Source organism: Gopherus flavomarginatus, chromosome 2 (assembly GCF_025201925.1).
Source record: "Gopherus flavomarginatus isolate rGopFla2 chromosome 2, rGopFla2.mat.asm, whole genome shotgun sequence".
Taxonomy (NCBI): domain Eukaryota; kingdom Metazoa; phylum Chordata; order Testudines; family Testudinidae; genus Gopherus; species Gopherus flavomarginatus.
The window spans coordinates 135,827,793-135,854,926 of record NC_066618.1 but is presented as its reverse complement, the minus strand read 5'-3'; the positions used below and the strand labels follow the sequence as shown (position 1 = coordinate 135,854,926).

At 42.1% G+C, this 27,134-nt stretch overlaps 1 protein-coding gene across 1 annotated transcript in view; it reads right to left on the bottom strand.

Annotated features, from left to right (window-relative positions):
* The window catches only part of ANKRD33B (ankyrin repeat domain 33B), a 107,070-nt gene extending 80,153 nt beyond the window's left edge, over nucleotides 1–26,917 (bottom strand). Inside the window, exon 1 of the mRNA XM_050937498.1 lies at nucleotides 26,492–26,917. Coding sequence (XP_050793455.1) covers nucleotides 26,492–26,917 — 426 coding nt within the window. The remainder of the gene's footprint in view (nucleotides 1–26,491) is intronic.
* Between the last annotated feature and the right edge of the window lie 217 nt (nucleotides 26,918–27,134).

The following is a 27,134-nucleotide window of genomic DNA, read 5'->3' as shown; positions in this document are numbered from 1 at the left end:
CATAGGGGTAAAGAGGGATAATCTTGTGAGCAGGTTATTCCCTAACTGCTTAACGCAGAGTTGCTTTCCTTTGAAAAATCTAGTACTGGTCCCTGTTGGAGACAGAGTACTGGACGAGGTGGACCACAGTGTAATCCAGTATGACAGTTCCTAGGTAAATGATATATACACAAATAATGGAAATTATTTACATGAAAGACACCAGTAAAATAGTTAGTCTTACTTGGGATAGTTCCCAACTCTCTGCACTTACTGGATAACTCCACACAAAATTTCTCATATTGTGTCTAGTTTCTGCTCACACTTAGTATCAATTTTAAATCTTTGTTAAAACAATGTAAATGATGTAATTCTACGTACATGTCTAAGTTATAAGGATTAATTGTATACATATGTACAAATTTGTTTTCCATTATGATTTCAGTATATGTTACATTTTTTCATAGTGCTAAAGAGTATACTATATTTTGTTTTCATATGAAAATATATAATTGTAATTAATTATAATTGATTATATTAGTTTTTAGGGTCGTTCTGCAAGCACTATCAAATGCCTCCTGAAAGGCTGTTTGTGTGATCAAATTTAATGTATTCAGCTATTCCCCATCTGTAAAATGAGGATAATGATACCAGCTTCCCCTGTAAAGCACTCTGAGATCTACTAATGAAAAGACTTAAGTATTATTATTCATCACATTCCTACTTCATATAACTATTTACAATGGCTTTCAATCTAAACACCCATTCCTAGTGCGGGCAAAACTCCCACTGAGACCGATAACAGCTTTGCTTGAATATGGCCTGATATTTAAAGGAGTTGAGCACTTTGAACTTCCATTGACTTCAGGGGTCTGCCCATATGGAGCTCTGTACAAGGTAGGGGCCTTGGATAGGATTAGATAGGAGCTGGCATGACACATAGACAACAGGGTGCTCAGCATATTGCAAAATCAAGCCCATAGGTACTACAGGTTGGGCTCAAAATATTACACATAAACTGTGTTGTGCATCACAAGAGCCACTTTGCCACCCTACACACAATTTATATAAATCCTTGACACAAAGAAAATAATGCATTGCTCGGTACTGAAAATGGAATAAGTTTCATAAAGCTGTTTCACATTGTTCCCTATAAAATTTAACAGACACAGTAAAAAGTAATAGAAGTGAGAAATGGGAACCATTTCCACATTGTTTTTTCCATAATGGTTGAAATTTGAATTGCTAATTCACTGCCAGATGTGCAGCTACAGACCGTATAACAACTGTCCTGTTCATGTTGTATTTAATTATTTCTTATTGCGACATATAGGATATGCTGCAAAATCTGGTAATGAGCCCAGGAGCTTCTTGGGGAAGGGTGGGTTGGGAAGAAATAAATGAAAAAACCTCACAGATGTAGAAATGTGGATGTACATGGCATAGGTGTTAAATAATTTACCAGGAAAAGAAGTGTTCAGAATGAAGTACTGCAAACAAGCACTGAGGGTGAATTTCTGGCCCTACTGAAGTCAATGAGAGTTTTGCTGTTGACTTCAAAGGGTCATCATCTTCCCATACTCTAGGTTTTTATATTCTGGTGTAAAATTCCCCTAGTACTTTTAATAAATGTCCTTTATTTATGCAAGTAAGATTAAGTCACAAAAGTCAGATATAACTGCACAGTGCAACAGCATAGACACAATGTAAGAAGAATGTGTGGGAGAAACTAATTAACAAACAATACATTCTGCATGTAATTTATGAAAAAATACAATAAAGATATTTGCATTAACACCGTTTGGAAATTGAAAAAATATTAATGCAATTTGCCATCTCAGTCCAGAAAATATCGCTTTGGGGACAAAACCATAGCATATTTCTTGAAATGTGTGTCATTTTAAAAATAGCTATATATTATTTTTCAGCTTAAACGCATGGAAGAACAAAAATATTATTTGTGAAAAGAACACAAAAACAAACTGAGAAATACCAACAGTCCTCAAAATTTTGAGGTAGCAATACAAAATTAACAGGGAACTAAAATAATCACCTTATTTCACAACATATAAAAATAAGTTACACTCATTTAGAAATTTTTCTTGCTTTGCGTTCCTTGATAGCGGGCCCTTTTGGAGTCAAACCTAGCAATGAATTCAGAAGACAAAATATTACTGAGACCAATAAATGATGTCCCTGGTTTAGTAATCGAACTATGACAAAGAAAGTAACATAATACCATGTGAGTAAAGTAGAGACACTTTGCCAAAAATTGTCATAATTTATCCAAACTTGTTAGAAATAAGAATTTAAAAATAGAAAAGATATCTTAATGCATTTAAATCACCATGCTATATGACTCCTTCAAGTCAAGATAAAGCTACCAGCATTAACCCAAAGAAGCACATTAAGTTCAAATCTTGTGCTTCACACCTTTATAGTGTAAGTTGGCTCACACAGAGCTGCACTTGTTTGACAGATTGTGCGACCTCCACAGATATTCCCCATTTTGAAGAGAATGAGAAGCTCTGTTCAAACCTTTTGGAACTTTTTTGAGAATGCCAACTGATAAGCAATACACAGATCTATCAATCACTTGGTATATGAACATACAATTGCCATGGCTACAAGGTCATTGCATGGATATACAACCTTTGGTGAGTTCATAGGAGAAGCTACAGAGACCAGACTACAAATACGTGGTTTAGCTGAAGGTGTCTGGGATCAGAAGTCAGGTTTTTTTTTTGTGGTGATGGATCCCACTCCACGCACTGGAAATAATCACACCTACAAATGGGCAACATGGTCCTTGTGATCATCCAGAGCTAGGGAAATCCATAGGAAAAGGGAGGGTATCTGGCCCTAGAAGGCCAGATCAAGATACTTGAATAGAATGAATCACAAAGGTAGTGCCACTCTGCTGCAAAGAACATGCTCTTTCGCCTACCTACCACTACTGCTGCTTCCTGACTGCACTCTCAGCCTGAGAACCACAGGGTGGGAGATAGCAGGGTTGGGGATAGCAGGCTGGGTATAAAGAGATCGTGTCATGGAGTTCGCAGCAACTACATGCTCATGGACGGAGCCTGCACTGGAAAGATATGGACAGCTCTTCACCAACTGGTAGGAAGTGATGGTCTGCAGTTGCTTGACATGTGATGAAAGACAGGCTGGGTATAAAGAGATCACTTTATAGGTGGGTGGGTGGAGAGTCTCAATTGTAATAAAGGAGGGAGGAGAGCTCATCTCAGAAGTAGGGAAGGGAAAATGAGATGAGTTAATGTGGCCCTCACAATGGAATCCCAAGGAAGCATACTCATCCTTCAGGTCAACTTTGTTTTTGTGTATGTTTCTCTTTGCAGATTTTCTCCTTGTTAATAAGTCTATTTTCATCAGAATATTAAAACTTTGGGGAAGTTTGATCTGTTCAATGAAACATTTCTCCTGTCCTGATATCTGACTGTGCAACTGTAATTCGAGTGCCCCGTGTGTCTGCATTATGGTACAATCTTTAATTACACGATCATGTGTTATTTTTGCCATAGGATCTCTGCCTCAATTAGTGCAAAAGATGGATGGTGCTCAGGGAATGAATTGGGGTGCGTAGTGATTGACACTACTGTCGCTAGGACCCTGCCTCATTCTCTATAGGGTTTGAAAGGTGAGTAGCAAATCAGAGATGGGACTTCACGAAGAGCGAAGATGGTCTTATGATTAAAACAACTGATTGTCCCCATTTCCCCTCCTGCCAAAAAAGACAACAGGGTTCTATTCCTGGCACAGCCACATACTTCTTATGTGTCATTGGGCAAGTCATTTAAACTAAAATTTTCAAAGGTGGCCATTAATTGTGTGTTCCTCATTTTGTAGGTGCCAAATTTGAAAACCAGAGGCCTGGTTTTAAGATTTGTTGACTATGCACAACTGCATCTGAAGTCAGTGAGAGCTGTGGATGCACAGAACCTTATGCAGTAAGACAGTGTGGTCTGGGAGACAGAGCACAGCCTTGAAAGTCAGGGGGGCATTGCATTCTACTCCTGCCTTTGTCACTGGTACACTGTGTGGTGGTGGGCAAATCATGTCACCTTTCTTTCTCATTTTCCCATGAGGTTGAATGGGGATAATTACACTCTCCTATTTATATGGATGTGGAGAAAATAAATGCATTAATGTTGTGACACTCATTTACTATGATGATGAGTGCCAGAGGAAAGTCTCTGAGAAAATTAATAATCAGTAAATAGTGGGAAGTAAATAAGGCATGGGACATCTTATTGAATAATGGGGATGAAAAGAAATATATAATTGTCTCAGTCAATGAGCATATATCCTGGGCACTGACTGAGGCAGGGTTCTATGTTAAAAAAAATAATGTGTAATTAAAGACTGTGTCAAAATATGTATGCCACAAGGGGTGAGAATTAAGGTTGCATGGCCAACCTTAATTCTGGCATTTTGTTACTTTTTAATGCTTGACTTTACAACCTTATTACATTCTTTTCACACAGGTGTTTTTAGTATGTAATATGCATGTAAGGGAGGCATTGGTAAAGACGATAGTTAAAGTTGTATTAAAATTTGCAGATAAAGCAGGACTAAAATCTGTTACATATTTGAGTAATTAGATTTATTCTCCAAATTTAACACAAAAACTCTTAATAAGACAAACACATTTTCTATGTAATTTTTAGTAAAATGCTAACTTTTGCAGAGGAACTCTTTTTACATGTTCCCTTAATTTTAAGTTGTACTAAATTCTTCTCACATTTCTTTGGTTATATCTAGCAACCCCACTCCCTATAAATTCCAAACTTCACACACACTCATTCGGATAACATCTTGGAAACAGGCTACTTTTGAAATTTTAAATTAAATACATAAAGCATTATTCCCCTTATTCAGAGTAACTAATTTGATACACTCTAAGATTAGGCAATGAAATTTCAGTTCCATCAGCTACTTTTGTTTTCCAAAGTCGCCAGCCACTTCCTTGTCACCTCTGCTCAGCAATAGCGACCATGGAGGGAGCCAGGCAACCTGGGCAGCAAAGGGCAAACAGGAGTGGATTGTAGGGGAAAGATGGGACTCCAGGAGGCCATACTGCATGAGTAAGGAAGTGGGGAGACAGAAGTTTAGCAGAGTAGACTACTCGCCTCACATATCCCCAAAAGGTTATTTTAATTTGCTGCAACAATGCTTTTTGAAATGAAGTGTGGGACAAGTTTGTCTTCATCTATCTATTGCAATTGACAGGGTTCAATTCCCATCTGTGAGAGGGTGACAGGGGAGAGGCAAATGTGCCTCTCACACCTTCATGTCCCTGCTGATCTTGGGCCTGGCCAGGGGTCAAATTTATGCCAACTAGCATAACGCCTTAGAGACTTCTGCCAGCCGGGGATGAGTGAAGCACATCACACTCCATTTCCACCTTCTTCAGTGCCTGTCACATTTCCTTCCCACTCCCAGGCAACACGGAAACATCCAGGTACTGAGCTATGCCAACTTTACGCTATCTCAGGATCCCCCTTGCTGGGGGTATCCTCAACTGCCCCTTTAGGGAGCAGCTTTAAGGTCACTTTGCACTGTGATCTTCCAGGTCCCACAATGTTTAAATTCAGAGTAATGTTACAGGGGATGACAGATGGATTTGAAAACTCTTATTTCCTCATGTAGCTAGCTCACAGGAACACCACTGAATGGCATGAATAATTCTCTTCTCTTTCCCATCCCAGGGTGCCTCTCAAATTCTCCCCTCCTGTGAGGCCAGCCTGGAGTGAAAAGTGTAGGTCTGCTGCATGGTATTTTGGAACTCTAATGCTAGGGCATGAGCCTGGAAAAGTCATCTTCCTTTTCTATCTCCACTCTAGCAGGAATGGAATCTGAATTTACTAAGGAAATGTATGCTCTTCATGTTTTTTTTCTCAAGTCACTCTATCACTTCTCAAATGCTCTAATCCCACCATTTTTCTCTAATCCTGCTCTGCCATCTGACTCCAATGTTAGAAGGAACTTCAGCCTTAAATTTTCCTAGCAATTATACAGTGCTAATAGACATAAATCAAGTCTCTAAAGAAATGACTTTGAACTGTGCCTTTTAAACCATCAAACAGTAAATAAAATTTAAAGTGTCATGTTCATGGCATATACACACAGAAAAAAAAAACAGATACTGTAAGATTGCAACATAAAACAACTTTATCTCTTAGAATCCAGAAAATTTTCACACCCCAACCAATTAGAGAGAAAGCAGGCTGCTACCTGAGGCAGAGAAGCACAATTCAACCCTCCTTGCTCCAGGCTGGCTCTTTGCAGATGGAGTGCTGAAGTCAAAGACACAAATTGCTTACTTCCCTTCAGAGCCCCCTAGCCTGCAAGCAGGACCAGGAAACCTCTTAAAATTTACTTATGGCGTGTAATGTTAACACAGTTTTCAATGCACCACAAAAAACTTTTCTAAATCTGGATTTTTTTTAACTACAGTTTTCTATCTCAATGAAATACCAAGAGGAAGAGGCTTTAAGTGAGAGAGGACACATGCGCAGTTTCTTGAGGCAGTAATTCCACCAAAGTCCTGTGCCAAGAATATAAACTTATATTTCGTAAAGGGTTGAAGGAGTGGGTAAGGCGCACAGGTGCTGCCTTAATTCATTAGTAGAATTACAGCTTGAAAACAGCATTGCAAAGCTAACCTCAAACAGCCTCCTGGAAAATGCAATAAAGCATATTAAGGTTATATTTCATGACTACATTAAAAGTACATTCTATTACAAATAGCTTTCTTTTTAGTCTTGTCCTTGGAATCATTGATAACAAACCTCTCTGACCACCAACCTTGTTATAATTTCATGTGATTTTAAATTTAACCATATTTTATCAGATGAGGTGTCAATCTGTGCTTGACTGTATCCCTGCTCATTCTTAGGCTTGACAAAAAGTCCCGTAAGACCAAGTAGTTGACTTGATATAAAATACCCATTTGGAGAATGCTCAAATTCCATATTCTTAATTTTTTTTTGTCCTCTACTTGCTTGGTTTCCTTTATTTTAGGGCTCTCAAGCAATTAAAAAAATTAATTGTGTGATTAATTGCATGATTAAGCAATAATAGAATAACATTTATTTAAATATGTTTGGATGTTTTCTACATTTTCAAATATTGATTTCAATTACAACACAGCATACAAAGTGTACAATGCTCATTTTATATGTATTTTTATTATAAGTATTTGCACTGTAAAAAGAAAAGAAAAGAAAAAAGAAAAAGAAAATAAATAGTATTTTACAGTTCACCTCATACAAGTACTGCAGTGCAATCTCTTTACCATGAAAGTTGAACTTAAAAATGTACAATTATGTACAAAAAATAACTGCATTCAAAAATAAAACAAAATGTAAAACTTTAGAGCCTACAAGCCCACTCAGTCCTATTTCTTGTTCAGCCAGTCACTCAGGCAAACAAGTTTGTTTACATTTGCAGGAGATAATGCTGCCTGCTTCTTGTTCACAATGTCACCTAAAAGTGAGAACAAGCATTCGCATGGCACTGTTGCAGACAGCATCGCAAGATAATTACATGCTAGATGTGCTAAAAATTCATATGTCCTTTCATGCTTCATCCACCATTCCAGGACAAATTTAATTAGCGCGTTATTTTTTTAACGAGCATCATCAGCATAGAAGCATGTCCTCTGGAATGGTGGCCAAAGCATGAAAGGGCATACAAATGGTTAGCATATCTGGCATGTAAATACATTGCAATGTTGGCTACAAAAGTCCCATGCAAATGCCTGTTCTCATTTTCTGGAGACGTAAATAAGAAGTGGGCAGCATTATCTCTTGTAAATGTAAATAAACTTGTTTGTCTTACCGACTGGCTGAACAAAAAGTAGGACTGAGAGGACTTGTAGGCTCTAAAGTTTTGCATTGATTTGTTTTTGAGTGCAGTTCTGTAACAAAAAAAATCTACATTTGTAAGTTGCATTTTCATGATAAAGAGATTGCACTACAGTACTTGTATGAGGTGAACTGAAACAATACTATTTCTTTTGTTTATAATTTTATAGTGCAAATATTTGTAATAAAAATAATAATACAAAGTTAGCAGTGTATACTTTGTATTCTGTGTTGTAATTGAAATCAATATATTTGAAAATGTAGAAAAACATTCCAAAATATTTAATAAATTTCAATTGATATTCTACTGATTAACAGTGTGATTTAAAACTGCGATTAATCAAGATTAATTTGTTTAATAGCAATTAATTTTTTGAGTTAATCACGTGAGTTAACTGTGATTAATCGACAGCCCTACTTTATTCTATTCTATTTCTTTGTCTCTCACACATTTATCTTCTGAACATTTTCTTATTTTCTTCCTTTCTCTCTTCACTGTGTTCCACTTTGCCTTCCCAACTTCTTCCTGCTTTCAGTTCTCCCTTCCTTGACTTCACAATAATCTATCTTCCCTGTCTCGTACATTAACACCCCCCCTCCCTCTTTTGTACTCGTGTATGTCCCCATACACCTTTCTTTTCTTTACCTTGGTCTTCCCCACCTCATCCTTTTTATATTCCAGAATAAGTCAGATCTCCACAGCACAGCTTATTTAGGATCCATGCCCCCTACTACATGGTCTAGAAACAAGCTCATGGTCTAGAAATAAGCCCATGCCAGAATGTGGCCTTTGCAGGAATTCTAACTCATTGTTCCTAATTCCTGCTGCACTCCAAGGACTGCCTCACCTCCAAGTTAGGTGACTGGCTGGCTCAGTAGCAGATGAAATTCAGTGTTGAAAAATATAAGGTAATGGGGTACATTGGAAGGAATAGTCTGAACTACTCATAAACAGGGTTTGGTTCTAAATCAACTGTAACCACTCAAGAAAAAGACCTAAGCATCTTTGTGGCCTGTGTGAAATTCTGTGGTCTGTGTTATACCTGGGGTCAGACTAGACAATCACACTGGTCCCTTCTGGCCTTTGAATCTATGGATCTGGACAGCTCAGTGATAATCTACGTGCAACAGAGGTCAAACTAGCAAACAAACGGTGAAGATGTATAAAAAATGGAATAGAAAATAATACAGAAAATATAATGGCATTATATAAATCACACTTTCACCTGGAATACTTTGTGCAGCTCTGGCCAGCCTTTTGCAAAAAATATGTAACAGAAGAGTTCAGATGGATAATGAAAATGATTGGAGGCACTAGAAGATTTCCTTATGAAGAGATTGAAAGGGGAGCAATTGCTTACTTTAGAGAAGAGATGAGGGAACACAATAAAGTTATTATAGCTATTGTTCTACTGGCTCTCCATTGCAAGAAGTTATTGCATGCAAAGCAAAAGACATGTGGATCTTGCATAAAAAGTTATGTAAGAGTGGAAGAATCCCATGGAACCCTTGTTACATGCAGCAGCCTCCACAACATTTTAATGAAGCTGGCTGAGTGCCATCTGCTTGGTTTCATTAAAAGCTACATACTGCCCTGGTGCAGCTTTCTCATGTAGACAAAGTCTTCGAATAGAGATTCCATTGATTTCAATTACTGTGACCCAGGGACCACTTTGTGCCCACGGCACAGGGATGCATGAGGGTTACAGGGGTCCCCTGGGTCTGGGATCTCCATATTAGTTCACCACTGAATATCATATAAGGTCTTACAGAAAGCCTATGTCACACTGGTCATCATAATCATTGAGAGATGTATGTAAGGAAAATATGCGAGGAGCTAGGTATGTATACTAACCATTACGTTCTCTAGTTCTGTGAGTTAGGACACATCACCAAAAGGTGAGCCACGTATCAAACGGAGTCCTGAAGGGGTTGGTCCCGGGGCTGGGTTTGTTCAATATCTTCATTAATGATCTGGATGATGAGATGGATTGTACCCTCAGCAAGTTCGCGATGATGAGGGAAGAGGTAAATATGCTGGAGGGTAGGGATAGGGTTCAGAGACTGAGGGTTCAGGGACTCAGACAAATTGGAGGATTGGGCCAATAGAAATCTGATGAGGTTCAACAAGGACAAGTGCAGAGTGCTGCACTTAGGATGGAAGAATCCCATGCACTGCTACAGGCTGGGGACCAACTGGCTAAACAGCAGTTCTGCAGAAAAGGACCCGGGGCTTACAGTGGAGAAGCTGGATATGAGTCAACAGTGTGCTCTTGTTGCCAAGAAGGCTAATGGCATATTGGGCTGCATTAGTAGGAGCATTACCAGCAGACCGAGTGAAGTGATTATTCCCCTCTATTCGGCACTGGTGAGGCCACATCCGAAGTACTGCGTCCAGTTTTGGGTCCCCCACTACAGAAAGGATGTGGACAAATTGGAAAGAGTCCAGCAGAAGGCAACAAAAATGATTAAGGGGCCTTCAACTACCTGAAGGCTGGTTCCAAAGAGGATGGAGCTAGACTGTTCTCAGTGGTGGCAGATGACTGAGCAAGAAGCAATGATCTCAAGATGCAGTGGGGGAGGTTTAGGTTGGATGTTAGGAAAAACTATTTAACTAGGAGATGGTGAAGCACTGGAATCTCCATCTTTAGAGGTTTTTAAGATGCAGCTTGATAAAGCCCTGGTGGGGATGATTTAGTTCCTTAAAATGAAGATATATCCATTGCACAGAACTGGAAGGGACTTTGAAAAGTCATTGAGTCCAGTCTCCTGCCTTCACTGCAGGATTAAGTACTGTCTCAGACTGATTTCTGACCCAGATTCTTAAATGGCCCCCTCAAGGATTGAACTCACAACCCTATGCTTAGCAGGCCAATGCTCAAGCTACTGAGATAGCCCTCCTCCTGCTTGTCTGTGAAGGGAACGGGAAGAATAGACAGAAGTTAATTTTGGTTTAATCCTTGCCACCTCATGCATTACAACGTCTGCAACCTGGGAAGGAGCTGGGGTTGGTCTAGATGACCTCCTGAGGTCTCTTCCAACCCTAATCTTCTGTGATACTCCTGACAGGTATATGCTTCTCTCTCTCTGGCCGATCATGTGCAAATTGAGTATTGTATGGTTCACAATGGATGCCCATTCACAATTTGAGTGAAATGCTAATCAATAGATTGAGGGGTTTGCAGAAAAAAAAAAACAATAACAACAGAGGTTATCCTGTTTAGGAGTAAAGACAATGAACTTGTATCTGGGGAACAGGTGTCTCCCCTTGATGAAGGATAGCTGGGGGGTTCAAGTTGCCAGAGGACTTGATCTCATGAAAGAAGGGTCTCAGCCCATCCTGGCTGAAAAATGCTCTGAAGACTTTGGGGTCTTATTAGACAAAAGAGCATATGGTAGTTGAGTTTAGGCCCTAGAATACATGTTATGATTTTGTTTTAGATGTTCCCTTTGTTTCCATAAATCCTATTTTCTATCATCTGAATCTCTAGTCTTTGTTGAATAAACTTCTGCTTGTTTTGTCTATAAACAAATCTAAGCACTATGCATTAAGCAAAGCTGCACTCAAAGGTGTGCTTAGTAAACTGTGATGTATTGTTCATTTGGAAACAGCAGGCCCGGTAATTCTGTGATTCTCCAGTGGGTATGGCTGGGCGCTACAGGGGGATACTCGGAGAACTCAGGGTTCAGAGGATGCTCAGAGAACTGCTGTCCCTCATGCATTGCTAGGCTGCATGAAGGACTATGGAGCCCACATGGGCTGCAAGGGGCGTGCTTGTGTTGCCCGTGACAAGGAGAGTAGAGAACTGACTCTTAGCAAGCAGAGAAAAGGTTCCCTCATGCTAAAGGCACTATAAGCTCATGTTTTTACTTCTACAATACACAGCTTTTGTCCCCACAGGAAACCCAAACAGGGGTGGCACTACATTTGGCTATGCCATCAGTACCTCCTAGACCACAATCTGCTCCCAGAGCCAGGAACAGAAACCAAAAATCCTGATACTCAGCATTCAAGGGCTGTTAGACAATATTAGTGTAATCCACTACGTGTATGTTGCGTCACCATGCATGGGCTGGTACACACAGAAGATAATAGCAAGCTTTCCCCTCAGTGTCCCCACCTTTTAACAAACTCGAAAGAGGTCTGTGTTGTAAATGTGGAGATTATGGGTTCAAATCTTATTATTGACCCATGGTGGGAGTGCAAAAAAACAGATGTATATAAGAGCAGCGGCTGCTGGTTGGGAGCCCAGCTCTGAAGACAGAGCCACTGCCAGCTGCAGTGCAGAAGTAAGATGGCAAAGTATGGTATTGCCACCCTTACTTTTGCACTGCTGCCTGCAGAACTGGGCCTCAGTCAGCAGCCGTCACTCTCTGGCCACCTAGCTCTAAAGGCAGCAGTGCAGAAGTAAGGGTGTTATGGTATGGTATTGCTACCCTTACTTCTGTGCTGCTTCTGGCTGAGAGCTGCCTTCGGACCTGGGCACCTGGCCAACAGCTGCCACTCTGCAGCTGCTCAGCTCCGAAGGCACTGCAAAAGTGAGAATGGCAATACCATTACCCCCTAAAGTAGCCTTGCAACACCCCTGCAACTCTTCACAGTCTGCTTTGGACTTAACTATCTTAAGTAGTTTTAAATCATCTGCAAATTTGGCACCTCACTGTTTAACCTCTTTTTCAGATCACTTATGATATGTTGACCAGGACTGGTCCCAGTATAGACCCACGGGGGCCACCACTATTTACCTCTTTCCATTCTGAAAACTGACCATTTATTCCTACCCTTTGTTTCCTATCTTTTAACCAGTTACTGATCCATGAGAGGACCTTTCCTCTTATCCCATGACAGCTTACTTTGCTTAAGAGCCTTTGGTGAGGGACTTTGTCAAAGGCTTTCTGAAAATCTAAGTACACTATATCCACTCAATCACCTTTGTCCACATGCTTGTTGACCTCCTCAAAGAATTCTAGTAGATTGGTGAGGTATGATTTCCCTTTACATAAACCATGCTGATTCTTCCCAACAAATCGTGTTCATCTATGTGTCTGATCATTCGGTTCTTTACTATAGTTTCAGAATGAATTTATATTGAAAAATGTATTTAGAGGTGAATGTGGAAATTGTTCAAAAATTAGCTTTACTGTTATTTATTTATTATTGGTATTTGGTTAATGGGAGCTGTTTCTTTAAGATAAGGTGCAGTAGACTTAGAACATGTTTGCTACTGAGGGCATGTCTAACACTGTAAACTTAAGTCAACCTATGTTACGTAGACTTACAGCCACCACAGTAATTATTGCAGTGGTTGATGTCCACACTGCCCTAGACTGATTCTTGCCTGCTTATTTATACCTGCCTCTGGAAATTTCCATTACATGAGTCTGACAAAGTGGGTATTCACCCACGAAAGCTTATGCTCCAATACATTTGTTAGTGTATAAGGTGCCACAGGACTCTTTGTTGCTTTTTACAGATCCAGACTAACACGACTATCCCTCTGATACTTTTTCTGTTGGTGGTGCAAGTCCTCACCAGGAGTACTTCCACTGGCTTCAGAGCTGCAGCGTGGGTGGCTGAGACCCAGGGCTCTCAGCACCGTGCACAGCTCCCTGGCGGGAGCCCAGCTACCAACCCCCCGCCCTCAGCTTCCCCCTCCCTGCCAGGAACAGAGCAGCCACACCGGGCTTCTCATCTCTCCCCTCCCCGCTGGGAATGTGCCCTCCCACCCCCCATCTCTCAACTTTCTGTCAGGAGCATGGCAGCCGACCAGACTCCAAGCGTGGAGCTCCCAGTGGCAGCAGAGTCCCTGGGAGGGCACATGGGCTCCCAGCAGGGTGATCAGCTCCCAATATCTGGTTGGTTGCCCCATTCCGAGCAGGGAGGGTGGAGCCGAGAAACCCAGTGCGGCTGCCCCATCCCCATCGAGGAGCAGGGAGCTGAGTGGCATTCTGGCTTGGAGGAGAGACTGGACAGTAGCCCAGCAAAAACGACAGCCAATAGATATAAGTGACGCAGCATCTACACGGATACTGTGTCACCCTAACTACACCAACGCAAACGTCTCGTGGAGGTGGGGTTATTATGTCAGTATAGTAGGGCTCTGCAACGTTCTGTATCTCAGTGGAACACTGAGCACCCCCAAGTTCATCCTTATAATTTAATTGTGTGATATCTAATGCAAAGTTTGCCATGTCAGGTGTCTTCAGAAGGCTCATGATGCACTGAGCATTGTTGTTAAAGAAATGTTATAGTAATCATTGTTATAGTAATGTTATAGGTAGTAATTTCATGTGTATAGTTATGAGGCTGAGAATGTGTCCTCATGGCTTAAAACAAGCCAAGGCAAAAACTCCCTTAGAGCAGAGAGGAAGTTCACACCGCATAAGGGAATGTATGGGACAAACCCAGCTCAGCCTCACAGGAACAAAGGACACTGTTGGATTCTCGAACGAGACACCCCCTTAGAACAACAGAATATCAGGTTTGGAAGGCACCTCAGGAGGCCATCTAGTCCAACCTCCTGCTCAAAGCAGGACCAATTCCCAACTAAATCATCCCAGCCAGGGCTTTGTCAAGCCTGACCTTAAAAACCACTAAGGAAGGAAATTCCACCACCTCCCTAGATAACCCAGCCCAGTGCTTCACCACCCTCCTAGTGTAAAAGCTTTTCCTAATATCCAACCTAAACCTCCCCCACTGCAACTTGAGACCATACTCCTTGTTCTGTCATCTGGTACCACTGGGAACAGTCTAGATCCATCCTCTTTGGAACCCCCTTTCAGGTAGTTGAAAGCAGCTATCAAATCCCCCCTCATTCTTCCCTTCTGCAGATTAAACAATCCCAGTTCCCTCAGCCTCTCCTCATAAGTCATGTGCTCCAGTCCCCTAATCATTTTTGTTGCCTTCCTCTGGACTCTTTCCAATTTTTCCACATCCTTCTTGTACTGTGGGGCACAAAACTGGACACAGTACTCCAGATGTGGCCTCACCGATGTCGAATAGAGGGGAATGATTACGTCCCTCAATCTGCTGGCAATGCCCCAATTTATATAGCCCAAAATGCCTTAAGCCTTCTTAGCAACAAGGGCACACTGTCAACTCATATCCAGCTTCTCGTCCACTGTAACCCCTAGGTCCTTTTCTGCAGAACTGCTTCCTAGCCATTCAATCCCTAGTCTGTAGCAGTGCATGGGATTCTTCCGTCCTAAGTGCAGGATTCTGCATTTGTCCTTGTTGAACCTCATCGGATTTCTTTTGGCCCAATCCTCTAATTTTTCTAGGTCCCTCTGTATCCTATCCCTACCTTCCAGTGTATCTACAACTCCTCCCAGTTTAATGCCATCTGCAAACTTGCTGAGGGTGCAGTCCATGCCATCCTTCAGTTCATTAATAAAGATATTGAACAAAACCAGCCCCAGGACTGACCCTGGGGGCACTCCACTTGATACCGGCTGCCAACTAGACATGGAGCTGTTGATCACTACCCATTGAGCACAACGATCTAGCCAGCTTTCTATCCACCTTACAATCCATTCATCCAGCCCATACTTCTTTAACCTGCTGGCAAGAATACTGTGGGAGCCCATATCAAAAGCTTTGCTAAAGTCAAGGAATAACATGTCCACTGATTTCCCCTCATCCACAGAGCCAGTTATCTCATCATAGAAGGCAATTAGGTTAGTTGGGCATGAATTGCTCTTGGTGAATCCATGCTGACTGTTCCTGATCACTTTCTTCTCCTAAGTGCTTCAGAATTGATTCCTTGAGGACCTGCGCCATGATTTTTCCAGGGACTGAGGTGAGGCTGCAGTTCCCCAGATCCTCCTTCTTCCCCTTTTTAAAGATGGGCACTACATTAGCCTTTTCCCAGTCATCCGGGACCTCCCCCCATCGCCATGAGTTTTTAAAGATAATGGCCAATGGCTCCGCAATCACACATGCCAACTCCTTTAGCACTCTCGGATGCAGCGCATCCTGCCCCATGGACTTGTGCTCACCCAGCTTTTCTAAATAGTCCTGAACCAATTCTTTCTCCACAGAGGGCTGGTCACCTCCTCCCCATACTGTGCTGCCCAGTGCAGTAGTCTGGGAGCTGACCTTGTTCATGAAGACAGAGGCAAAAAAAAGCATTGAGTACATTAGCTTTTTCCACATCCTCGGTCACTAGGTTGCCTCCTTCATTCAGTAAGGGGACCACACTTTCCTTGATCTTCTTCTTGTTGCTAACATAACTGAAGAAACCCTTCTTGTCACTCTTAACATCTCGTGCTAGCTGCAATTCCAAGTGTGATTTGGCCTTTCTGATTTCACTCCTGCATGTCTAAGCAATATTTTTATACTCCTCCCTGGTCATTTGTCCAATCTTCCACTTCTTGTAAGCTTCTTTTTTGTGTTTAAGATCAGCAAGGATTTCACTGTTAACCAAGCTGGTTGCCTGACATATTTACTCTTCTTTCTACACATCGGGATGGTTTGTTCCTGCAACCTCAATAAGTATTCTTTGAAATACAGCCAGCAATCCTGGACTCCTTTCCCCCTCATGTTATTCTCCCAGGGGATCCTTCCCTTCAGTTCCCTGGGGGAGTCAGGGTGATTGAAGTATCCCATGAGAACCAGGGCCTGTGATCTAGTAACATCTGTTAGTTGCCGGAAGAAAGCCTTGTCCACCTCATCCTTTTGGTCTGGTGGTCTATAGCAGACTCCCACCACAACATCACCCTTGTTGCTCATACTTCTAAGCTTAATCCAGAGACTCTCACGTTTTTCTGCAATTTCATACTGGAGCTCTGAGCAGTCATACTGCTCTCTTACATACAATGTAACTCCCCCACCTTTTCTGCCCTGCCTACCCTTCCTGAACAGTTTATATCCATCCACGACAGTACTCCAGTCATGTGAGTTATTCCACCAAGTCTCTGTTATTCCAATCACATCACAGTTCCCTGACTGTGCCAGGACTTACAGTTCTCCCTGCTTGTTTCCCAGGCTTCTTGCATTTGTGTATAGGAACTTAAGATAACTCGCTGATCTCCTGCTTTCTCACTATGAGGTAGTCCTCCCCTCTTGTGCTCTCCTGCTCATGCTTCCTCCCGGTATCCCACTTCCCCACTTACCTCAGGGCCTTGGTCTTCTTACCCCAGTGAACCTAGTTTAAATCCCTTCCTTTGGTCAGTTAGGGACTGCGATGAGGTAATGCTCACCTGACTCTGAGAGGGTGGAGGCAAAGCCAAGAGGGAAGAAGGAACATGATAGAAGAAAGAGCCGTTTGCCATGCTCTTCCTCTCTCTTCCCCCTTCATCTACAGACACCACACCAAGTGACTGAAGCGCTGATCAAAGGGGAGAGCCTGGCTGAAGGGCAACCAGCCAGCCTGTGATGAGAAGCATCTAATTTTGTAAGGGCACTGAAAGCGTTATGATCAGCTTAGAATGCGTTTTGCTTCTATTTCATTTGACCAAATCTGACTTGTTTTGGTTTGACTTATAATCACTTAAAATCTATTGTTATATTTAATAAATCTGTTTGTTTATTCTACCTGAAGCAGTGTGTTTGATCTGAAGCGTGTCAGAGACTCTCCTTGGGATAACAAGCCTGGTATATACCAATTTCTTTGTTAAATTGATGGACTCATATAAGCTTGCAGCATCCACCAGGCATAACTGGACACTGCAAGACAGAGGTTCCTAGTGTTGTGTTTGGGACTAGAGGTATTGGCTAGTGTCATTCAGTTGCACAATCCAAGGAGCATCTTACATGCCAGAGGCTGTGCATGAACAGCCCAGGAGAGGGGGTTCTCACAGCAGAGCAGGGTAATGCTGGCTCCCCAGAGTCAAGGATTGGAGTGACCTAGCAGATCACTGGTCCGTTAACACCAGAGGGGAACATCACAGGCACTTACATCAGCGAGAGCAAAGCTGTTGTGTGTACACTGACATGATTAGGTCGATGTAAGATGCCTTATGTTGACTTAACGCTGTACCGTAGACCCAGACTGAGAGCAGTGTGGGAGAGATGTTGCCCATGTCCCGAGAGCAGAAGGCCCTGCCTGTGTAAACTGGCAAAAGGTCAGAACTTCTTTTTATAAACTTATCTTGCCAGATAGCAAATCCGATTCTCAAAAATGTAGCATTAGTCAGGGCCGGCTCCAGGCCCCAGCATGCCAAGTGCGTGTTTGGGGGGGCATGCTGCAGAGGGCGCTCTGCCGGTTGCCGGGAGGGCGGCAGACGGCTCCGGTGGACCTCCCACAGGCATGTCTGCGGGAGGTCCACTGGAGCTGCAGGACCGGCGAGCGGCAGAGCGCCCCCTGCGGCATGCTGCCGTGCTTGGGGCGGTGAAATGGCTAGAGCCGGCCCTGCATTAGTTATGTGTTCCTGGATGCCTCAGGGTGTTGGTAATAGCGCACCTGTCACCAAATTGAATCCTGCCCAGGTCAGCGGAGACTAAAAGTTATTCATGTCTGATGGAGGTTTGGTATTAGGGTTGCCAGGAGTCTCGAGGAATTAAAGATTAATCTTTAATTAAAGATAATGTCATGTGATTAAAACTCCAGGAATATGTCCAACCAAAACTGGCAACCCTATTTTGTATCCTCTCTATCAGTTTCAGCTTCCATATCACAAACTCACCACCATGCTTTGCACTAGATTGTAGGCTCTTTGGGAAAACTCTTACTGTACATTTGTGCAGTGCCTGAGCTCAGATGGCTTCTCCAGTAAGAGCTGCCTGCAGCAAAGGCCAAAATCACATTACTGAAAATTTGCAAGAGTTGCAATATTAAATATGATTCAATCTTTTTAAAAATCTTCTTGAGCCAATCTCTTGGGTTTTGTGGGTCTGATTCATTACTGGGGTTGATTCAAACTACTGGGGTATGCAACAATGATTTTTGGCAGTTCACACCCGAGTTGTTTTTCCAGGCAGTCTGAAGGTTCACGAAGACTGCATTGGTTTACATTTTATTCATATTTTCAATCTTTACAACACTAGAAACATTTTTTTTTTAAAAGCACAAATTCTGGAACAGAAATCTTTGGCAAAGACAAATTCTGTAGCTGCACAGAATTACAGAACACTCTGAAGCCTGGCTAAAAAGCCGTCACTATGTTAGCAGGCCGAGCAAGGCATACAGTACTGTGCAATGACAAGTTTGACTGTAGCCTCAGGTATGAAACTACCTATTGGTCCAATGGGGAGACTACTTGGGCAATGAAGGTCTGAAAACTCTTTGCATAGCCACACCCAGATCCACATTGCAGGCACAAAAGCATTTCTACTCAATATTTATGTGACTGTGGATCTCTCCAACAGAATTTATCCCCTAGAAAGTCCTTCCCCCGCAACTCCACCCTACCTATGTCAATGATTGGCACCAACCCAAATTTCTATAACATGCTTTTCGGAGATCCTGGGTTCCCAGGCTGATGTGATCCTAACTAAAGCTAGGTGAATTTTTTTGGATAACACTTTTGTTTGACCAAAAAACTAGAGATTCAGGTCAACCAAAACGTTTTTCAAATTTGTGCATGAATTCACCAAATTATCTCAATCTTTGTTTTTAAAAAAGTTTTAAAAATCCTCCGAAATGAAACAATTTATCAAATTTTTTTCAGCATTTTTGTTTCATCAAAAACTTTTTATTTGAGATTTTTTCCCCAATTTTTTTGGCCAGCAAACCAAAAAAAAATCAGTTATTCACACAATTCTGATCCTAACCTCTTTCTGTTTGCTGACTAATAGATACCTATGGGTTTTTGGTGTGCCTGTGCCCTTCCCCGGTGTATATCTTTATTGGCAGATACTTAGCAGCAAGCAACTAATGAGAAGGTAACATAATAGGAGCTTAGCTAATGGTAAACAACAAATGCCTTCAAAATTCTGCCTCTAGAGAAACAGACAGTCAAAGGCCAGAAAAATATTATCTGTTTCACAGAACCTTAAGCCATTCACCCCTGAAAAAGCAAAGTCAGCACAGAATAAGGCTGGACAATGGTGCATTCTATGGAGAGTTTCTGTGACTCATTCTAACTGTACTTATGCATGGTTTCTTGTATGGAGAAAAGCAAAATATTCTGTTGATACATACGAGTACTCTGAGGGGGCGAAAACAAGAGCTCACGGGCAGGGACATGGAAAATATTTTTACTTCACACATTCTAACATAATGGGGTAAAAATATGATCACAAACATGATATCCTCAAAATGCAGTGTTAAACCTATGAAAATAATAAATAATGTCTTAATTGCATGTGTTGCATGTGATGGTTTCTGCACTCGACAGAACTGCAAGGGAGATCTATGGAGTAGAGAAAGTGAAGAACTGAAGAGGAGGAAGGAATAATAGCACGTTTGCGTCACCAGGTTTTGAGGAGAGGTTCAACTCTAAAAGGAAGTTATGGAAATATCAAGCAGATAATTAATATATTTTCTGCCATAGTTACAAATATTTATTTTAGGAGGATAATTGCCATATGTATTAGAAACAAGGCTACCTTTTTTTAAAAAAACTTGCTCTGCCCTGACCAAATCAAATGTTTAACAACTCAATTACATAGACTTTTTAAAATTAATTTTTCTAACTGAACAAGAGATACACAGACAAGGTTGTAAAGGGCTATCAGAGATATCTGCTAAAAACTTGCTTAGGATATTAAACTTTTGGTGTTATTTTAAATTTTTGAAAGTCCAGAAGTTCTAAGTTAAATTTATGAAAAAATAAATATTTGGAAGTCTGGAAATTTAGAGTTAAGGATCAACAGCCCCCGTTCTCCTCTATAGTGTATATTAGCCACATGATGTAAATTGCCACCTATATAAGGCATTCTGGATGAAATCCTTGTCCCACTGAAGTCAATTAGGAGTTTTGCCATAGACTATACGGAATACCTGAGGTTAGAAGTTTTGGTGAGTGAGGCTAAATCCTCTGGGATCTTCAGCTAGCATTGGTACATTATATAGGGTCACAGTGGATTTCTAAATGGTTATGTCTCAGGCTCAGCAGAAGGGAGGAAAATATAAGTACTATATAGTGCTGTTTTTGTACTCTGCATAAAGAGGATCACGGAATGGTGAGGTGGATGAATGTTTGGGGAACTTATGCAGGCAATGACTGCAAAACTGTTGTCTCAACTACAGCAAGGGACAGTAACCATATTTGGGCTGCATCTGATAGCTATCAGACTGGATGCTGCTGAGTCTGGCTCACAGCAGGAAGCTGAGAAAAGGCTGCACCTTTGGTAGGTGGCTCCCAGCCAGACAGCATACAGTTCATAGATTATTAGGTAGGCTATGAAGAAGTGTAAGGATGCACACTCACCACCAGTGCATCTATTTGTATCAGTGTGTGAGTTTTCAGATCCGGTGTCCCTTGCAGACCAGCTGCAAGAATTGGCTAGTCCAAATCCCTTTGGGCTGGAGCACAGGGTTTCAAACGTAATGTACTTAGACTTCCAGAAAGCCTTTGACAAGGTCCCTCACCAAAGGCTCTTACATAAATTAAGTTGTCATGGGATAAGAGGGAATATCCTTTCATGGATTGAGAACTGGTTAAAAGACAGGGAACAAAGGATAGGAATAAATGGTAAATTTTCAGAATGGAGAGGGTAACTAATGGTGTTCCCCAAGGGTCAGTCCTAGGACCAATCCTATTCAACTTATTCATAATGATCTGGAGAAAGGGGTAAACAGTGAGGAGGCAAAGTTTGCAGACAATACTAAGCTGCTCAAAATAGTTAAGACCAAAGCATACTGTGAAGAACTTCAAAAAGATCTCACAAAACTAAGTGACTGGGCAACAAAATGGCAAATGAAATTTAATGTGGATAAATGTAAAGTAATGCACATTGGAAAAAATAACCCCAACTATACGTACAATATGATGAGGGCTAATTTAGCTACAACTAATCAGGAAAGAGATCTTGGAGTCATTGTGGATCGTTCTCTGAAGACATCCACGCAGTGTGCAGCGGCAGTCAAAAAAGCAAACAGGATGTTAGGAATCAATCAAAAAGGGATAGAATAAGATGGAAAAGATCTTATTGCCCTTATGTAAATCCATGGTACGCCCACATCTTAAATACTGCATAAAGATGTGGTCTCATCTCTTCAAAAAAGATATACTGGCACTAGAAAAGGTTCAGAGAAGGGCAACTAAAATGATTAGGGGTTTGGAATGGGTCCCATATGAGGAGAGATTAAAGAGGCTAGAATTTTTCAGCTTCGAAAGGAGGAGACTAAGGGGGGGCTATGATAGAGGTATATAAAATCCTGAGTGGTGTGGAGAAAGTGAATAAGGAAAAGTTATTTACTTGTTATCATAAGAACTAAGAGCCACCAAATGAAGTTAATGGGCAGCAGGTTTAAAATAAATAAAAGGAAGTTCTTCTTCACACAGCGCACAGTCAACCTGTGGAACACCTTGCCTGAGGAGGTTGTGAAGGCTAGGACTATAACAGCATTTAAAAGAGAACTAGATAAATTCATGGAGGTTAAGTCCATTATGGCTATTAGCCAGGATGGGTAAGGAATGGTGTCCCTAGCCTAGAGATCACTTGATAATTACCTGTTAGGTTCACTCCCTCTGGGACACCTGGCATTGGTCACTGTTGGTAGACAGATACTGGGCTGGGTGGACCTTTGGCCTGACCCAGCTATGGCCATTTTTATGTTCTTATGTTAATGGTATCACGGGATGGAGAGGGGCAGAGGAAGGACAAACTTGAGAGCCCAAGCCTGAGCTCAGCCCAAGCCACAACCTCAAAGCAACATCTACTATTTTTAGTGTGAGTCTTACTAACGCAAGTCTGTGTAGCCAGGCTAGAAGGCTTGCATCCAGATGCAGTGTAGAAATATCCTAAGGATCTCTGGCACGTCAACCCTTCTTAGGAAACAGCCTTCCTGTCTACTCCCTGTAGCTTCTTTCCCTGATGAACTCTCTCAGCCTATTTATAAGGTCTAGGTGTCTGATACTTCCTTATCTCCTCCTCCTGCCCACCCCACCCAGTTCTCTGTCTGCCAAGTAACTGCCTAATTACTGCCCAGGTGAAGTGAATATGACTAACTGGGCCTTTAATCCCTTCTTGTCTCCCCTCACAGGAAAGTATGTGCTTCATAAAGGAAATATATGAAAAGAGTGGTGGAGGGATATAAGACTGTCTCTGGAACATAGAATTCAAGGACATGGGAAGAGAAGGGAAAGAATTAAGTTTATTTGTGGACATTAACTTAGAATTTTCAGACTTTTGTTTCTTCATAAATGTAAACTTAACTCAGAATTGCTTTTGTTTTAAGGCTAAGATTTTGAAAAATTGATACTCACATTTATGCTCTCAAGTGGGTATTTAAGAACTCATCTTTAAAAATTTTGGTCTATTTTTCTTTTATAACTACAATATTCCAATGAGGAATTTAATCAAAGCAATTGATATGTTGTAACAATCATAACAGACTCTTCATAAGGTGTTTTGTTTATGATTTTTCATGGTGTATTTAAGGAAAGTATTTTTTTTAATTATTAAAATAAAAACACACTTTAGACTCTTATCTCCTGACAGTATAACTATACCTATAAAGACATTTATGCTGTTCAATGAAACACAATTAAGCATGGTTCTGGAATCAACTACTATTCTTGTGAAATAGCACGGTCTCCTTGAAACTAGTTGTTAGTCACAGATGCTTAGAAACTATGAGCACAAGTGGAGTTTATAAGCTTGGCCAGACCCTTCACTTTACTGGGGAGTTAAGTTTAAAAACAAGTTTTGCCCATGAGTAACCTATTTGTAAATGCCACGTGTTGCTGGACTGTCTGTATAAACTCCATAGAAAGGATATTATAAGCTCTGTAGCAATGTTTCCTGCAATATGTGCTTCAGAGCTCACTTATAGCCTCATCATGGCCCCTGAGTCAGACCCTCTCTTTCCCTTCTGATGCTCAGAACTATCACTCCACTAAACTTCTTCTCATGTGCAAGAGCCTCTCACTTCCAAAACAGAGTTCATGGAGTTTACAATACCAAAGAGTTTATAATATCTATAGCAACGACTCTCAAACTGTGGGTGAGGACCCCAAAGTGGGTCAAAACTCTATTTTAATGGGGTCACCTGGGCTGGCATTAGACTGGCTGGGGCCCAGGACCCAAGCCCCACTGCCTGGGCTCAGACTTTGGCTTCAGCCCAGGGTGGCGGAGCTCAGGTTACAGGCCGCATGGCCAGGGACGAAGCCCTGGGGTTTTGGCTTTGGCCCCCCACCCGGATCAGGTGGGCTCATGCTTCAGTTCCCTGTCCTGGGGTCATGTAGTAATTTTCGTTGTCATAAGGGGGTCACAGTGCAATGAAGTTTGACAACCCCAGATCTATAGGCTTCCATGAGAGTTTATAATGGTCATGGGGTGGGGGGAAACTATGTGACTAAAGACTTGTGAATTCCTAAAGACTAAAACTGCACGAGTTTTCAATTGGGATAAATAAGTAAAAATTATTTTGAGGTCTTGAGGTCAAAGTAGGTCAAACAGTGAAAAGCCACTAATTTGATCAGAACTTGAAAATGAGTTGCCTTATTATACTCTGGCTTTCTTTCAGAATTATCCTATCTGATCTCCTAAGCATGGACAATTTCAAGCTGAAAAAACTTTGGGGAGATTTTCTGTCTGTGTGGAAAAATGAGGTAGAGAGCATCAAACTGAGCTTTTAATTGGAACTGTCAATCTTAATTCTGGAGTTACTGCTGTGAATCTTCATTGTGCAGCTTATCTGAGCCTATTACATATCATTCGCTTTAGTGAAAGAAATCTGTCCCACCAATTAATCAAATTGAGTGCCTGACCAATCAAAACTGTTGAAACCAGAATACATATAGATGTATATGAAATCAGAAAAAAAATACTCCTAGATGCTCAGTTTTTAGCATAGAAACTCATTAAACCTTGTTTGAGATTTTCAAAGCTGAGAAAATGCTTATATTTTAGTATAAATAAATAGTATTGTAAAGAGAGAGAGAAGACAGAGAAAGAGAAAATTATTAACCTTGATCAATAATAAGAAATGTAAAGTATCTTGGTGCAGAGATGGGGCAGGAGAGCAGCTGGTTTACTTCTGGCAAATAAAAATGATTAGTAATAAAGTCATTCCTTCTACAAATCTGTTTGAACAAGAAACCAACTAAAAACAAAACTGAGAAGATGAGCTTGGGAAACTACCTGGTGTTTCAAACTTGCATGGGTAAAACATTTATTTTAGTAAGGAAACTTGACCACCATCCCTCCTCTCTTTTAAATGGAGCCCTATTTGTCCAAGGAAGATGGAAAGTTATTTTAGTTAGTGTGTGTTTTAAGGTCTATGCTTTTTTGACTCCATTCTTGTGCATAAGGGTACTACTTGGTCTGTGTCCCTACCCCATCTAGGAATGTGGATGCATGCTTCTCCCTAAAACCCCTACAAAGCAAGTGATACCATAATGCCTTCATTTTTTACTTCCAGCATATTCAAGTGTATGTTCTCTAAGTGAGCAAACAAGTATAGGTTCACACGGGGCATGGGTGCATGTTTGGGTGTTACAAAAGCTGAGTAAGTTTCAGAATGTGAGGACAGAGCATATAGGAGAGTCAGGTGTGGGTGCAGGCATGGGGGTTAGGATGTGTGATAGAAGCATAGGTATGTATGGGGAGACAGAGGATGAATTCGGGTGTGTGGGATAGCCAGGTGTGTTTGAATGGCGGAGTCAGGAGTGTGGGAGGCAAAGGATAGCGTTAGAGATATATACAAAGTGTGTGAGTGGAGCCAAGAGTGTATAAAGAATACAGGAGCCAAACTCAAAAGTATTTCAAAATTACTGGGTGTCTGGGGAGTTGTTGGAAAACAGGAGAGGACAGAAGAGACCAGTGTGGTGTGTATGTTTAGGAAGCATAATAAAGGGAATTTTAGGGGTGTTGGTTGTACACATTGGGGTTTGGAAGGCATATTTGAGGAGAGAGAGAGTCTGGGTGTGTGTTGGAAGTGTTGCATTAGTGCTGATAGAATGGAGGCCAAAGAGGATGTACAGGGTCAGATTAAGGTACAGGCAGTATATGTCTACGCTGGAAAGCCCCCAAATCCTGGAGTCATGATTACATCACAATATCAGCTATTATTTTTTTTAAAGGCTCTAGCCCTTGTGAGTGCAAAGAAAAGCTTGAGAACGTGACTTGAGTGTGAACAATGCAGTGATGTCTGCCTGAGTCTGCAGAGCGCCTTGGAAAACAATAGCTCAGATGCTACAGAGATGGGCATGGTATAAAATCTGCATAGGGTCAGCATGCATTCAGAGTGTGTTGGGCAGGAGACTGGGGGATAGTTGAAGAGAGGGTCTGGGTGTGTGTTGGAAGTGTTGCATTAGTGTGTGTATGAGGTGGAAGCTGAGCAGGATGGCGCAGTAGGGTCTGATGCATGTGATGGTGGAGAAATTCTGGTGCGATTGTGAGTGAAGCGAGGGGGGTGAGACAGGGCAGGGAAGGGACCTGTGTGAATGGGTGGTATCCAGGTGCAGTGGTGGGGCAAGGCTTTGGCTGTGTGCGGGGCTGGGGGCTGAATGAGAGGTGGCAGGGCACAGGGGAGATGTGGGCTGCAGCCCGGCCACGCTTGGCTCACCCGGTTGTTGCGGTCTGTCTCCCGCACTTCCTCCTCCTCAGGCCCCTGGCGCATCAGTGCTCTCAGCACCACGGCGTTGTTGGTACAGCAGGCTCGGAAGAGGCTCAGCTGCTCAGGGCTGCTGACATCCGACTCCCTCAGGGACCAGCTCTCCTCCTCATCCTCCTCAGCACAAGGTGGGTAGAAGGAATCATCCGAGGCGATGCTGCAGGTGTCGGGCAGCTCCGAGAAATCCTCGTACTCCTCATAGTCCTCCTCCTCCTCCTCCGCTGCTGCCACCACCTGTTCCTGCTGCTCCCCTTCCAGGCCCTGTGCATCCTTCTCCCCCTTTGAGTTGGGCCAGACCTCCTGCTGCTTTCCCTTCAGACTCCCCCCAGGGCCACGTGACTCCCCGGCACCTGTCCCATCCCCAGACAGCAGCACCATGATCCCCGCTCCTGGGAGTTGGGAGAGGTGCTGGGGGGGGGGATTACCTCTCCCAAGGGGGGACACTGACACAGCTGCTGTTCCCAGTCGCCACACAGGGAAGGGGGCACCCCAGTGTACTGAGACCCCTACAACTCACCAACTGAAACTTCCACAGCTACCTGTCGTCCCCCCACCTCACAGAGACCCCCACAGCGCCTCACCCAGGGAGATTCCC